The sequence below is a fragment of the Haliotis cracherodii genome, unplaced genomic scaffold, assembly GCF_022045235.1.
Source record: "Haliotis cracherodii isolate W230 unplaced genomic scaffold, xgHalCrac1.p SCAF_3, whole genome shotgun sequence".
NCBI lineage: Eukaryota > Metazoa > Mollusca > Gastropoda > Lepetellida > Haliotidae > Haliotis > Haliotis cracherodii.
In genome coordinates, this window is record NW_027266286.1 from 30,325,404 (window position 1) to 30,340,261 (window position 14,858).

General features: G+C 38.7%; 1 protein-coding gene across 14 annotated transcripts in view; it reads right to left on the reverse strand.

Moving 5' to 3' along the window:
* Positions 1-14,531, reverse strand: part of LOC139473962 (protein phosphatase 1 regulatory subunit 12A-like) — a 125,879-nt gene extending 111,348 nt beyond the window's left edge. For all 14 annotated transcript variants that reach the window (XM_071256827.1, XM_071256826.1, XM_071256823.1 and 11 more), the window contains exon 1: positions 14,279-14,531. In XM_071256827.1, coding sequence (XP_071112928.1) covers positions 14,279-14,524 — 246 coding nt within the window. In that variant the 5' untranslated portion in view covers positions 14,525-14,531. The remainder of the gene's footprint in view (positions 1-14,278) is intronic.
* Between the last annotated feature and the right edge of the window lie 327 nt (positions 14,532-14,858).

Genomic DNA, 14,858 nt, shown 5'->3' on the forward strand with positions numbered 1-14,858 from the left:
ACAAAGTATACCACACAGGAAACATCCGTAACCATGTTATCTGGGCCTAAACGTACAACAGTGTATGTCAAAATACATTTTAAGCTCATATCACGTAAATTCAAACAATCATTGAAGGTGGAGGTGATAATGGTGCACCGTTAAGTACATGGTACCATCTGTGCCAAACACTTGTCTCTCAACCCGACACTTGTGCTCATGGAAAAAATATATGTTAGGCAGCCATCCAATGAAGTTGTTCATTGCAATAATATGCACGTTTTCATGCCTGTCAGGTAACCAGTTCTAGAGTCAACTGGCCTAAGAGAGGAAACTTCCTATACCTGGGGTTTGGGCTAGTGGTTAAGCATTCAGACTGGTGCTGAGGAACCACCAATATAATTGAAATTTAGCAAAAAATCAAAATGTCCTTGTCATTACTGCAACAATACAAAGTTAAAAGATGCCCCTACAACCAGGACCATTGGTGAAGATTCTCCCAAGGACTCTAAAGTTTGAACACTGACATCTGTTCAGAAGTGACTGTGTAAGTATACAACTCTTGTGTCACATGTACATAGCAGTGATGAGATTTGGGTGTTCTCTGTCAACCAAAAACAAAATCCCCTCATGGTGAAAAGTTACATTAAATGAAAACACACTTTTCCATTGATCTTTATCTACCATGCAGTTCACACTATAGGTGAGGTGAAATGGGGTTTAATGCTGCATTCAAGTTTATTGCACTTATATAGTGACATCCTTACAGGTATGTGTGCATATGTGTGTGCATATGTGTGTGCGTGTGTGTGTGGTTGGTTGTGCAAGTCCGACCAGTGGCATGCCCTAAACCAAAAGACGTTAAAAGATGGTACTTGTTACCTTGCCTGGCATTCGGCTTTAAGGGGCTAAAACAAGGAGTGGTCGACTTGGAGTCAGTATGCTGTTAAACTGCAGCACGGTATCTCAGTGGGCTAGCACTATTATATTAGCATTAGTCCGGACTTGTACAAGCAACCACGGACGGGTTTCGAACCCCTGACCTCCTTCTCTGCGGTCGGATGCTCTACCACTACAGCGTTAGAAATTGGCACTAGTCCCATAGTCCTTACCAAACTGCCCAATAGTAATGGTATCCAAAGGACTAGTAGAAATTGGGCCATTTTAAGGGTTTTGCTATATGTTATCATTATAAGGACTAGTGGACAAAAACTGTTAGTTTCTATCCCTGCACTTGACCATGGAGGTGGTCAGATTACACCATAACTAAGCAAGAAAGAATATATATATATTTCTGTTTTGTCAATGTTCCATGAGACATCTTAGAAATTGAAGACATTATGAATTCTAATATGTAATATGATTTACACAAACTGTCATCGCTTTATTACAATATTACCACAGTCTTTGCACCCAAACATTTTAGACTACTTTCCCAAACAGGAGTCTTAGCATAAGTTTCAGAAGACTTAAGTGTTATTATATGAACTAATATTAGCCGATTGATGATGACTGATCATTAAAAGTTTCGCACGCTTTAATATAAGCAAGAATGATATTCTGGAATATAAGCTGAGCATACTAGACTGAACAGACTTTTACTAGACTCTGGCTTCGGACTAGTAGCTAAAGTCGCAGGCTGTTACCATATTCCACCTAATTAGCATTCTTCCCTATGAACATGAACACCTAACATTGATTCAGTGAGACTCTACTCTACAGGATATATGCTGTACATCAACTTGAAGACAGAGGCTAATTGTACCTGGTGACTGGTGGTGTACATCCAAGAGCTGACTCTTCTGGCACTTTGTTCGTAACCACCACTAATGAATGTCTAATACACATGTTGCAGATGCTGGGAGATCGGACCTCATATCTAACAGTGTTTAATGATCATTAGGACATCTCATAGCCTACCCACTCCCAGCGGCTACCAATACCACACAGACAGTGATTAACAAGACATGATAACTCTACCAAGCCGCATTCATACAAAAAAACATGAAACCAACATGGAAAAACAAACGTTTCTCAAGATCTACACATGCCAATTCCGACTGGTGATGGAGACGGTGGCGGAAGTGTGTAGAAACATGTATGTTTATAAACACTCCCAGGTGATGATGCAGCTCCGGGGTGTATCCAGTATCTCAGAGTCTATGTTCTGGGTATGTGGGCTGACAGGGTGAGTGAGTTCACACAGTCCAGAAGTATCACACTCTTGCATCAATGCTGGAGTCACCAAAAGGGCAGGGATAGACACCACGAGCCAATACAACAAGCCAAGAATTCTTCTCACTTTTTTAATCTTTTTTTTTTACTAATTTACTTCATTATTGAAAAAATTTCTTCACAAGGCTGGAAACATCAGTTATGGGCAGTGGTAGACACCATGAGCTAAATGTAACTAGCTGACAATACATTTTGGACCAGTTGTTAACAATATTGTAAAAGCAGACTAATGGTTGGGGTTACATTGTAGCAATGCCAGAATCAAACCTAGACTATCTGTGTTGAGATGGAAAGCCCTACCCACTGGGCTACACTCCTGTATGTGACCTGAAGTATCAGTATCACAAAACTTGTCCATCAAACCAGCTGTCATCTTTTAAAAAAAGAAATCAGTTGCCATCACTAAACATGATTGCCAAAACAGGATTAAAATGGAACCTATCTTTGAATTACAGTAAGATCTGGAAAATAGGGAAAATAATATGGTTCAGGGACTGTGAGACAAACTAGCCCCAGTACATGTTTGTTTGTTGTTTAACACCACACTCAGCAATATTCCAGCTATGTGACAGAGGTCAGTAAATCAGTAAATAATCATGTCTAGACCAGACAAATCAGTGATTGACATCATGCACATCGATCTACTCAAATGGGATACAATGACATGCATCAACCTAGTCAGCAAGCCTGACCACCCGATCCCATCACCTCATTCGACAAGAACTGTCGCCCTTTACAGTAAGCATGGGTTGCTGAAGACCTATTCTAACCCAGACCTTCATTACATGGACCCCCCCCCCCAAGTACATGTGCATCATAAGTCCTGACAAGCTCAGCCATAATGTGTGGCTGGGCTTATTAAGTGTCCTCATACCCTGATGACATGGACCCTGCTCTGCTGGCATCAACCACTGTGGGTTCAAACCAGATTATTCACGGGCAGCTGACAGCCTGTGATCTATGTGCAACACAGGTGACGGCAGGCAGCACAAACAAACAGTCAATCCCTCACCTACAATTGTCATGTTAAACCCCAACCATGTAATTATGATGAACAAGGTCAGCCATGACTGTCACACAGCTCGCCTCCCCACTATCTCTGCTGTAACACTTCCACTGACATACTGACTGATGCAACAACACACTTAGTTCACATTTACTGGGCTAGTTCGCATGTGCACTAACTAAACTCTCAAACAGACTCTAGAAACCTTTCCAATTTTGCTTTTCAATACTAAAACTCTAGCAAATGTCAAAGTAACTATACTACTCAACATCTGCTAAGGACCAAACTGGTCATCTTTAGTTAAAGGTGTGATCCTTAGCAGATGTTTAGTGGTATATATCAGAGATAGACACAGCCACTTGTCTTAGTCCAGTCACAACACTAACGGACCAGTTGTTTTATCCCACAATGGAGTTATTTTAGGTTACCACTAGACTGAAATGAGCTGCAGAGTAGTTGGATATGACCAATGGTATCTATCCTTGTACATATCTTGGGAAGGACCAGGGCCACTATACACAGTGGTATCATTTCAATTCTTATTCAGAACCAAATTTACTTCAACTATTGAGTCTGCTCTGACAAACGCAGCTTCTACAGAAGGATCAGAAGGACAGAACACTTTTGTCAAAGCAAAAGCTTCTGAAAAACGCACAAAAACCTCTATAACTTCATGGAAAGAATTTGCTACAACATGTATTTGTAATGTCAGCTAATAGTGGTTAGGGAACAGGAAAATAAAACTAGTCTGCTCTTGTGAATGTTAACATCTTGTGTTGATACCATGTGACTATCAGAAAACATCATGACTGTTGAAGGTCAATGTGTGGTATTCTATGGTCCTAGCTAGTGGCGATATACATGACAGTTAGGGCTGGCTATCGATGTAGATCATAGAGATCGATAATGGTTAACGAAATATTGATCAATTAGCCATAAATATGGAATTTTAAGCAAATATGCAAGAAACTCCCAAAAGTATCAACATATTTCACACCACTGGTTAGCAGTGACACATTTATACACGGATTACTTTGTGGACATTTGAGACAAAAACAGTTGCTTTCTGTCTTTGACAATTGAAATGATTCACAATAACAAGTCAGTTTCTGTAAATCTAAACTTTATTTCATCATAATAGTTAATGTAAGTTATTATCGATTTCATATCGATAATCATTAATAGTTCTTCGAATCAACAATGATTCCGATTACCAATCTTTTAGTCAGCCCTTATGACAGTGTGTGTGCCAAAAACTTGAGTCTACTAACCCGAACCTGTCACTTGACATCATTTTCAGTAGATCTTAGAGTTAATGTATGGACTTGAACAAGCAAAACTTACTAGACTGAAAGACTGACATTTGACCAGACTCAGGCTTAAGACCAGTGCCCTAAGTCACAGACTGCAAGGGGTGGTGTCCTGGGTTCTCGGGGTATGCTCCAATAGTATTTGCATCCAGGAACCTCCTTAAACTTTACCTTTTAAATTAAGTCTTTGACAAGGACCATTTACCTTCAGGCTTAATTTCAAACAATGCATCATATCAATTCTATGTTAGATTACACTTAATATATTGAAATATTGAACCAAAGCTTATTGGACATTCCCATCTGTGGTCTGTGAAACGGACACTTCAATGAACACTGAACACACTCTCTAAGTAATCTGATATACCAAAGATATGAAGCAAATGTGTAACACTTAAATCACCATACACAGCAAATAGTAATCTTACTATGTTTCAATCATTTCAGCATAGAATATGTATAGTAACTTAGTATTCCAACATCTTAATATTTACCAACTCAGTATTACCATAGATTGAAAGCTGCATCGCCTATAAAAGATAAAGGATAGCAGCACATGCATGACATTATCCCTGCAGATGTCAAACAAACTGTCATGAAAAATATGCTGGCTCCGAAGTTCATGTCATTCAACATGACAGGTCGATCTGGAGTCCTCCTCAAATATGGAGCAATCAGTGAAGAATTCAAGCCAAGGCAAGAAAGGTAACATCAATAGTATATCATATGGTATATGTGTACTACCTATTGACCAGAGATTATTCAGAGGCATACAACACTGTGTCAGTCTCAGGGGCACAAACACCCTACATTTGACCTCTAACAGCCCACACCTAATACCACAAGCTCTCACAACTGCCTACCACTGCTGATTTATGTCAGGGCAAAACTGGCCAGAGCCTTGCATCTTGTCTGGTGCCACACTCGAGGCAGTATTGAGTTATCATTTTAATCATATACGATGCCACGATGCGATTTCTCAATGTGGGATAAGTTCCAGTGATAAGTCCCAGGGATATGACTGAAGGCTACATTTGTACATCTACACATTCATAACACTAGATTTGTGTAGCTCATGGTGGTGAGATAATGAAATATGTTAACTCAATTATTGCTCACATCAGCAATAGAAATTGGCACTAGTCCTAGAGTTTTTGCCAAACTGCCCAATAGTTAAGGTATCATAAGGACTAGTAGAAATTTGCCTTTTTTAAGGGGTTTGCAATATATTATCATTATGAGGTCTAGTTTCTGGTGCTGCTCACATACTGACAATACTTGCATAAGATTGTTCTACTGATCCTACAAGCTGGATGTATAATAACATGATAGTCAGTCTAATAATTAGCATGATCAGACTTCTCACTTCAATCACTACTCGACTGAAACCGTTCCAATTATCATCACTGAATAATTACAATTACATAACACTCCTGAAGTAATTGATATTTAATGTATTTGGCAACATTAGACACAAGACAGAGCAGCAGTCAAGTGTGATGATACATGCATTTATTAATTTCAATGTACACTTTCTAATTAATCGCAACCTATTTTTCAACTTCCCTAAACATGTTGTTCTATATTGATCAATTTATATACTGAACCACAAAAGAAACATCACCATGGATAGATACATGAGACACCTTATTTGTCCAAACACTGTAAACATACTTGGAGACATATAAAAAAGATGAAACTTGGCAAAACTGATCATCAAGGTTGAAATTAAATAAATGTTCTTAAAGTGAAAGACAACACTAGTCTCTGAGAAAATGGCATCAAAAGTCAGTATCTCGTATGTCCGCCATGTGCATTGATGACTGCTGTGCAACATCGATACATGGAATGGATGAGGCAGTTGATAAAGGCCATAGGCACTTGAGTCCACACTCTGAGGAACGCCTGACGCAGTTCAGCTGCAGTTGTCAGCCTTGGTCGGACGTAATTCAGCTGTAGTGTTGGTGGTCTGGTATCATTGCTGGAGCCTGTATATGGTCCTTACGTGGACTTGAAATGCATTTGCTACTTGCTGAGCAGTTTGTCCAGCTTGCAATCATCCAAGGGCTTGGTGTCACTGATTTCTTGTCAATCTTGGCATGTGGTAGCAATTCAATAACGAATGAATGTTATCCGATCCGGATGGATTTTTGTAGGTTTTTTGGTTTGTTGCAATATTCCAGCTATATGACGGCGGTCTGTAAATAATCGATTCTAGTCCAGACAATCCAGTGATTGACAACATGAGCATCGATCCACGCAATTGGGACCGATGACATGCATCAACCCAGTCACCGAGTCTCGATTTTTGTAGGGCAAGAAATAGGGGAATGCATCAGTATTTCAATTTGCGTGTCTCGGGTTACCATGGACGTTGCCGTGATGTGTTTGGGCGATCGGTTTTATTGTCATCTGCTTTGGTTTTTTATCATCAAATTTCATTTTTACCGACAAGGTAATGTAAAATTTTAGATACTTTGACAAAAATTACCCAGATATTTAAATGACAACTTTTCATGCAATGTTACTTGGGGTGATGTTTCTTTTGCGGTTCAGTATAGATAAGACATGACAGTAGACTGATCATATTTTCATCATAATATGTTTGCAAGCTTTATTTATCATTTTATGAATATTGGCCCCTAAATCAGCATGATTCATTGATTGTCTCTCCATCTGTTAACATTTTATGATCTGGATGAAGTAACACCCAAACCCATCTACCCAACTTCCTGTAGATGGGTCACCTTGCCCTGGACAGATATATTGAATAATATCCTTATCATGCTTATTCAAGTTATTGCAAGAATGTGCGGGATTCCAACATGGAAAAAAGTCATAATTGGGATTTTTGCTCAAGTTTCTAAAAGGATTTCATATCAGGTATTTTAACATTGCATACAATGCAATTGTGTCAACTAAGCACTTGAGCGTTTTCAATCCTATTCACTGGTCCTGTTGTCAGTAAAATACTGCACAAGTCTCTACAAAGCCATAACATTAGTTATCATTGGTCACAACTACAAAAACATGAAAAGGGACAATTGTATTTCCAAGTTGAGAATTTGTACCAACCAGTGTTTGAAATAACTTTTAAAACCCGAGTAGACAGTTGGGCAGGTGACCAATAAATGCTGTCTGCCCATCTTCAAAGTTACCATTATGACATTTAAACATTATAATTAAAAAAAATCACAAAAGAAAGAGAGACAAATCGTGTCTTGATTAAGGTGAAATAATGCCACCAATTACTTGAGAATCAAGATGGAGTTAAAAAAAAAACTGAATATGTAAGTACGGTAGTCTTAAGGCAGTTATTTCGGACACAGGTACCAATACTGGCTGCAGACTTGGGGCCGAATATCAGAAGATCTAGAAAGATCCCTGTATTGGCTGATCATTGTCTTTAGTCTCTCCAACATTATCTACTACATGTATTTTTGTTGCCTTTGTGAGATTGTACAGTCGACTTGACTGAATATCAATGTTGCTATTAAGACTTTACTTGATCTCATGAATCAAACGATCACCTGAATACCCAACAATCTATGATATGTTTGATATACTTAGTTATGTTTCTAAAATAACAGTGCTCATCATGCTGATGGGATTGGGAAATAATGTCTTCATCTGTCTTTTGTTGTAATCACTTTCGGCCAACTGATCAGTCATTAAATTAAGTGATTATTACTATGTGATGTAGTATCCACATGATCAAGATATTTCTTTATGCTAAAAACAATAAAGTGAATTCAATTCAATTTTATTTACAAATAGTATTCCAGTAAAAGTCTGACAAACTTGTGTCAGCAGCACTCACATTTCATCAATCATAGGTCTAAAGAATAATTGAATATTTATTGTAACAATGCACTTCAATTAACACATTGCAGGACAAATGTTTACAGACACACATGATCAACAGTGCCTCATTATCACTGAACAGCTCTACCATGTCCTTGAAACATTTTACTGACAATTATTCATTGACGAAGATGAACTAATCGGAAACCTTCAAATGAGAAAGTTCCAACAGTACTGAAGACAGAAGGTTTATTCCACACCCATAGTATCCCCTCATCACCTGTGGTTAACAAGGTCTGGCTCATGGCACAGTACACTGTATCCTACACAAGCTTGCCAATAACCTCCATACACTCAGTCTTAGTTAACATTCTTATGTATCTATATAGAAATACTGGCTCTATTAGCATGATTTGGAGGATAGGATGCATTTTTGATATTCTTTCTTTGTTTTACAAATCCATCCCCACTACTTTGCCAGTGTAAGTAATAATAATACAACATTGTTATTGTTTTACAATTTCCATTGCTCTTCAACAAACATACTTTTGTCGACTGAAACACAGTCAAATCATTTGGTCACAACTGAATTGTTTGCTTAATAATCAAACCCACAATCACAGGTTTCTGGAACACTAAGGGATGCAACTCTGCAGCACCTAAGACGACTAGGCCTCCTGTGACCCACACCTAGCAATAAGAATGTGGAAGAATTACTTGGAATTATTGTTAGATCAGGGGGAGAAACCATGAAACAAATCCATATAGTCCACATTTCATTTTGTACTAGTTGTTTATGAAATATTAATACATTTATCAGGGGGAAAAGTGGCCTAGTCATCTGAGGCGCTACAATTTGCTGTGCAGAGTTGTGTCCCTTAGCATGCAAGCCAGAAACTTTGATTGTGGTTTCGAATCCTGGTTCGCCCTGATTATGTTTCTGGGTTTGTCAGCACCATACCCGTGTTTGTGAGTTTCAACAAACTTGTAAATGCCTAGGACCTGCATCACTTTGGTCTTTCCTTCCACATCAAGCTGACAGGCAGCGATAACTGGAGTACTGTTCAAAGCGGTGTCAAAACCCAACTCACTCACAACATCTATCATGTTTAAGGAGAAAATAGCAAGTCCTTACAACATTTCACTATCCTGAAACAGCACTGTATACATGTTACAGTGTTACAGCAAGGCATTAATACTGTGTATTCTGTGAGCAAGTGCTGTGATATACGATTCCAAGAAAACTACACAAACTAACCCCATAACATAGCGAAACAACACATTTAATCACCCCATCAATTCACATAATTGCTCATGTATATACCAGCCACGACGTATGATTACACTTCAAACCAAATAATAAAAGCTAGATCACATAGTCATAAACCATGTGCTGCTGTGTTGCTGCTGTTGAATCTACTGTTCCCACATTGTGCCCATAACTGCAGTTGGGTTATCAAGTTCACCTGAATAAAGTCTAATTGATAATACAGTTCTCCCTCAACACCCCACATCCACGGCAATTCATCCATCATAAACCTTTACTTGATGCAGCTGGGTTTTTTAAGTCATCATTAACGAAATCTGATTTTCATAGGGGGAAATGATACCAATTCTGAACTCAAAGCCATCAATTGATTTTATCAATCCCCAAGCATGGCACAACATTTCTTCCCTTAACGGACATGTTTGATGATCATGATAGTGTTCACTACTTCTCCATGATGTCAGTCAATACAGGCAATGTTTCAAACTCGTTTTACTTGATATGAAGAGACAGTGGAGTAATTCCAGGTAGGTGAAATTACCAAATTTGAGCTAGAAAACCAAACTTGTCAGGAAAATCAAAATGCATTGGGTTTTTAAGCATATGCCCCAACAACAGCACAGGATCATTTCCAAAACCCCTGGCGATCAGCTGAGATCAGCAACATGTCATCTCATCACAACAGAGTTCTGAGTCATCCCTTGCATCACTAGACAAACTGTTAGCATGGTTAGATCAGCCATTAGCATCACATGAAACTATCCCCACTCAACAACCTGGCACCATTCAAGGATGGCATGTGAGGGAATCTGCATTATTGAGCATGTTGAGTTCTTACAAAGCTAAACACTGAGTTCTTACAATTTTGAGGTTTCCTTGCATGCTTAGTAATATCATGTCTATGGATTGGTCAGATCAATGTGATGCTAATTGCTGTTGGATAATGTCAGTTATTGCCCACACCAAAACCATACAAATTCACATCCCATTTGTCTGATAAGACTTTAATTTAGAAAAATGAAAGTATATCTTTCACATGTCAAGAACGTAAATTAGGTCAATGTGATCTTAAACCATAAACATCACTGATAATGATCACCATAAAAGTGTTGACACTGCAAAAATTAACTGTTCGATTGACTGCTATTTTAACATGGCACTAAGCAACATTCCAGCTACATAACAGCGACCTGTAAAATAATCCAAGTCTGGACAGGACAACCCAGTGATTAATATTGTGAACAATGATCCACACCATCGGGGTACAAGAACAACCTAGTCACAGAGTCTGACCACCCAATCCATTTGGTCGCCTCTTACAACCAGGATAGGTTTCTGGGGACCAACTCCAATCCGAAATCCCCTTGGGCACATGTCCAATCAAAGCAATTGGTCAAATCAAATGGGAACAATCTCCGATTTAGAACACTTGTCATGTTGTCTCTACCTTCAAAACAAAGAAAATTGACCAGAAGCAAGAAAACCGATCACAAATAAAGCAAGGCTAGTTAAACATATATTGTTGTTTCTCTTGACTATTCACACACAAAAAATACTGGGTTGGGAGGTCGGGGGTTACTTTTCATTTAGGTTACAAATCCAAACAAGTATACTTGTTTCAAACGTACCAGGTGACCTCATTTGGCCACACCCCAGAGTGCTTGAAGTATGAGGAGATAAGCTGATGTGACCATGGCTATGTTCCAGTGCATATCTCACACTATCAATGGCACCGGGTGTGCAAAACAGTAAAAACAAAGTCATAAGTTGAAAACGTCATTTCTTAACAATAGCAGTGTTAAAAAGAAAAACAACAGTTGGACCAGAGTCTATTTAAGGGGTGGACAAGAAACAAGACATTACCTCAACGAGCCTAATAATCTATCCTCACTAGCAGCATGTCCAGAGTACAGCGACACACCAAATCAGCCAGCCACAGCTGAGAGATGGTCTTTCCTTTCAGCACTAGCCACACTCAGCAGCAATATTACATCTACACCACTGCCAGCTCTGTTCCCTATCAAGACAACTATTGAACCAGGGATCCAATCACCTGAAATGTTCATTTAGTTAATTGTTTTTGATTGTTTGTTGTTTAACGCTGCACTCAGCAATATTCCAGTTATATGACGGTGGTCTGTAAATAACCAAGTCTGGACCAGACAATCCAGTGGTTGATATCATGAGCATCTATCCACGCAATTGGGATAGATGACACTCTTCAACCAAGTCTGACCACCCGATCCCGTTAGTTGCCTCTTACGACAAGCATAGTCGCCTCTTAGGGCAAGCATAGGTTGCTGAAGACCTATTCTTCCCCGGATCCTTAGATATTTGTTTACTAGCCCCCTGAAACAATCGGCATCACTTCCAACTTGGACACAGAAATTCATTTCTGACATGACCATGATGACTGAACATGAAAAAAAACATATCTTCCTTTCCAAATAACTCCTTGTCATGAAATATACTACTCCCCTGATGCCTTAGATCACTGATGGACCCCATCAACTACCTCACAACAACACACCCAGACTAACATCTAGTCTCTGAACATGCTGGAAGATACATATTTTACACACACAAATAAACAGTTTTTAAATTACAGTAATAAAATATAATCAAAAGGTGCCAAGAGACCTTCTTCATTTTCTGATACTGCAGCAATCTAGACTTGCCAAATATTATCGACTTGCATGGATATATTTGTTTCAGGGCCTGTATGACAGACTGCAACATACCATGTACATAGAATTGTGAAAAATCATGTTGGTTAATAAGTTCGATGAGTGCACACAAACACTGAGGCCTCAAACTCTTGAGATATAGGGATATAACATAATGTCTGGTATCATATCTCGGAACCATAATCTTCGCATTTCAACATGAGGATAACAATGATGACATCCTTCTTTTCAACAAAATATTGCTTAAATTAATTGTAATAACTGAATAAGTAAACACATTGGTAATGGTTTCATATGGACTAACACTTAAAGTCTCTCTGAAAACATATATATTTGACAGAAACAAACAACTCAATTTAAAATGAAAAGGAGCCCCAGAGAGAACCTGTTGAAAATCAAGACTTGCTTCATTTAGAGCTACAGCATTACAGCATGTACAGTAAGGTCTGGGCAGAAGGGAAAATAATATGGTTCAGTGACCGAGAGACAGAATATTGTCAGTCCTTATCTGTTTGAAGGAAAAACAAATTCAAATTAGTCTTACATTATTAGTCTGTTATACATGATATAGTCCGCGATATTTACACTAGGTCATGAAACAATATGTATTGTGATACTCATATTTACGTCAAATCACGTGGAAACGTCTGGACCATAAATATTTCAGAGCAGGTTTCAAAGCTAAAGCTAGCTGTACACACATGGTTGTAGTGGCTATTGTTTGTAGTGAACATGCCGAACTAGAAAAACTGATTACAACACATTTTGCCATATCTAACTGACAAAGACGCTTGGGTGGGGGGTCATTTAAATGGGAAGTAAGTAATTTATTCTAGCAAGCGTATCGATGCAGAAAAAAGGTACTGTCGCATGAAAACTCTGAAAACAATGCACCAGTGCACCGATGTATCAGTTCACCCCTACTACTGTCCTGAACATTATTCTGAAAACAAGAACTTAGCAAGCAAATCTGGTTGAATAACAAAAAGTGCTTAATAAACTTGTATTGTGTCTGCCAGAGTCCAGATCCAGATCAAATTTAAGATAGATTAAGCATGTTTGGGGATGCAGAATAATAATCAAATAACAGTATTTTGAAGTTATATATTTCACAATTCACATTCACAATATTTTTCAAAACCAGATGAAGTTTGTTTTTAGAGATAGAGCTATAGTGACAAAACTTAGTTGGAATACCAATGAAAGTATGTAAATTCTTCGGTAGTGTTGGGGGCGCATATAAAGATTAATTACAGATTGGTTGAAAAGTGGGTTGGGGGAGCTTATAGGAGCAGGGCACTGAATACAGCGAATATGGTAATGCAAATTAGTATGGTACATATAAGTGGATATTTTTCTTCAAACAATTCTGTTCAATGTAATGATAAAAATGTGACACTAAGTCTAAAATAGTAGATGCATCAATTACAAATATATTATGTCATATTTTCATTAGCTCGAAATTTACTGCTCGCAAACAAAATTTCACATTTTCTATCCCACTGTGATATGTCCTGATATATTCTGTCCTCATTGTTTATGCAAACTTGGATAATCACACATTGTGTCATATCCTTGTCAAAACTATGTAAACAAATTCATCAGTGCAACACCAGGACTGTGTTTAAATGTATGTCATTTCCTGGCATGTCATGGAGCATCTCTCGCACTTCATAGTGAAATTCCTTAACTTTTCGTGTTGAACTGATGCAAAACATGTAGAACTTCTCATGTAAGGTCGTATTTATAAGACCCTGTCAGCAGCCAGTATCTGTGTTACAAACATACCAGTACATTTAGGAGAGTTTACAGCCAAAATCGGAAACGACCGACTGTCAACAACTGGAGAGTATTCACCAAATTGTAGCAAAACAAGTTGTGATCGTGTTGATCTTCACGCGATACCATTCTGCTAATACAACCATAAGTCTGATACCAGTTTGTGGCGTGGGTATAGAGCATAATTTAGACGATTTCAGTCTATTTTTACCTGATGGAGGGCTGTCAGACCGTCGACATTCGCAGTGTTGATGTCGGCCCCCCTGTCCAGAAGTCTAGTGACTTCTTCTCGATCCCCACTCGAACAGGCTGCCAGAAATATACATCCATCTTGAAATTGAACTTTTCTAGGTTTTAATTTAGGTGAACCTGGCTCCCTGTTTGTCTCAGAATCCTCCCACCGCTTTAATTGCTCATGCCTACGAAACATGGCATTAACTTGTTTCTCCTCCGCCATGATAGTTCATCCCTAGAAGGGAATGACCTGAATAACCCAATCTCAGAAAGTAAATCAACGTAAATCCACTTTCCGTTTTCTAAGGGAAGTAACTGCAGATGCCCGCTGAAGTAACAAATAACGATGTGCGCATGTCAGGCCGTAAGCGACAAGCGGAAGTAAGCCTCTTGCGCACATCGATGCGTAGAGCATTCTATTCGTGCTGACCGAATTTAGAACGAGGCTGTCAGCCTGGTGGCGGTGACTGGAACTAATAATTACTGCGAATCATACTTTCTGTACTACTGACACAGCTTCTAAATGTTCTTGATGATCCTGAATGATTTTTACAATT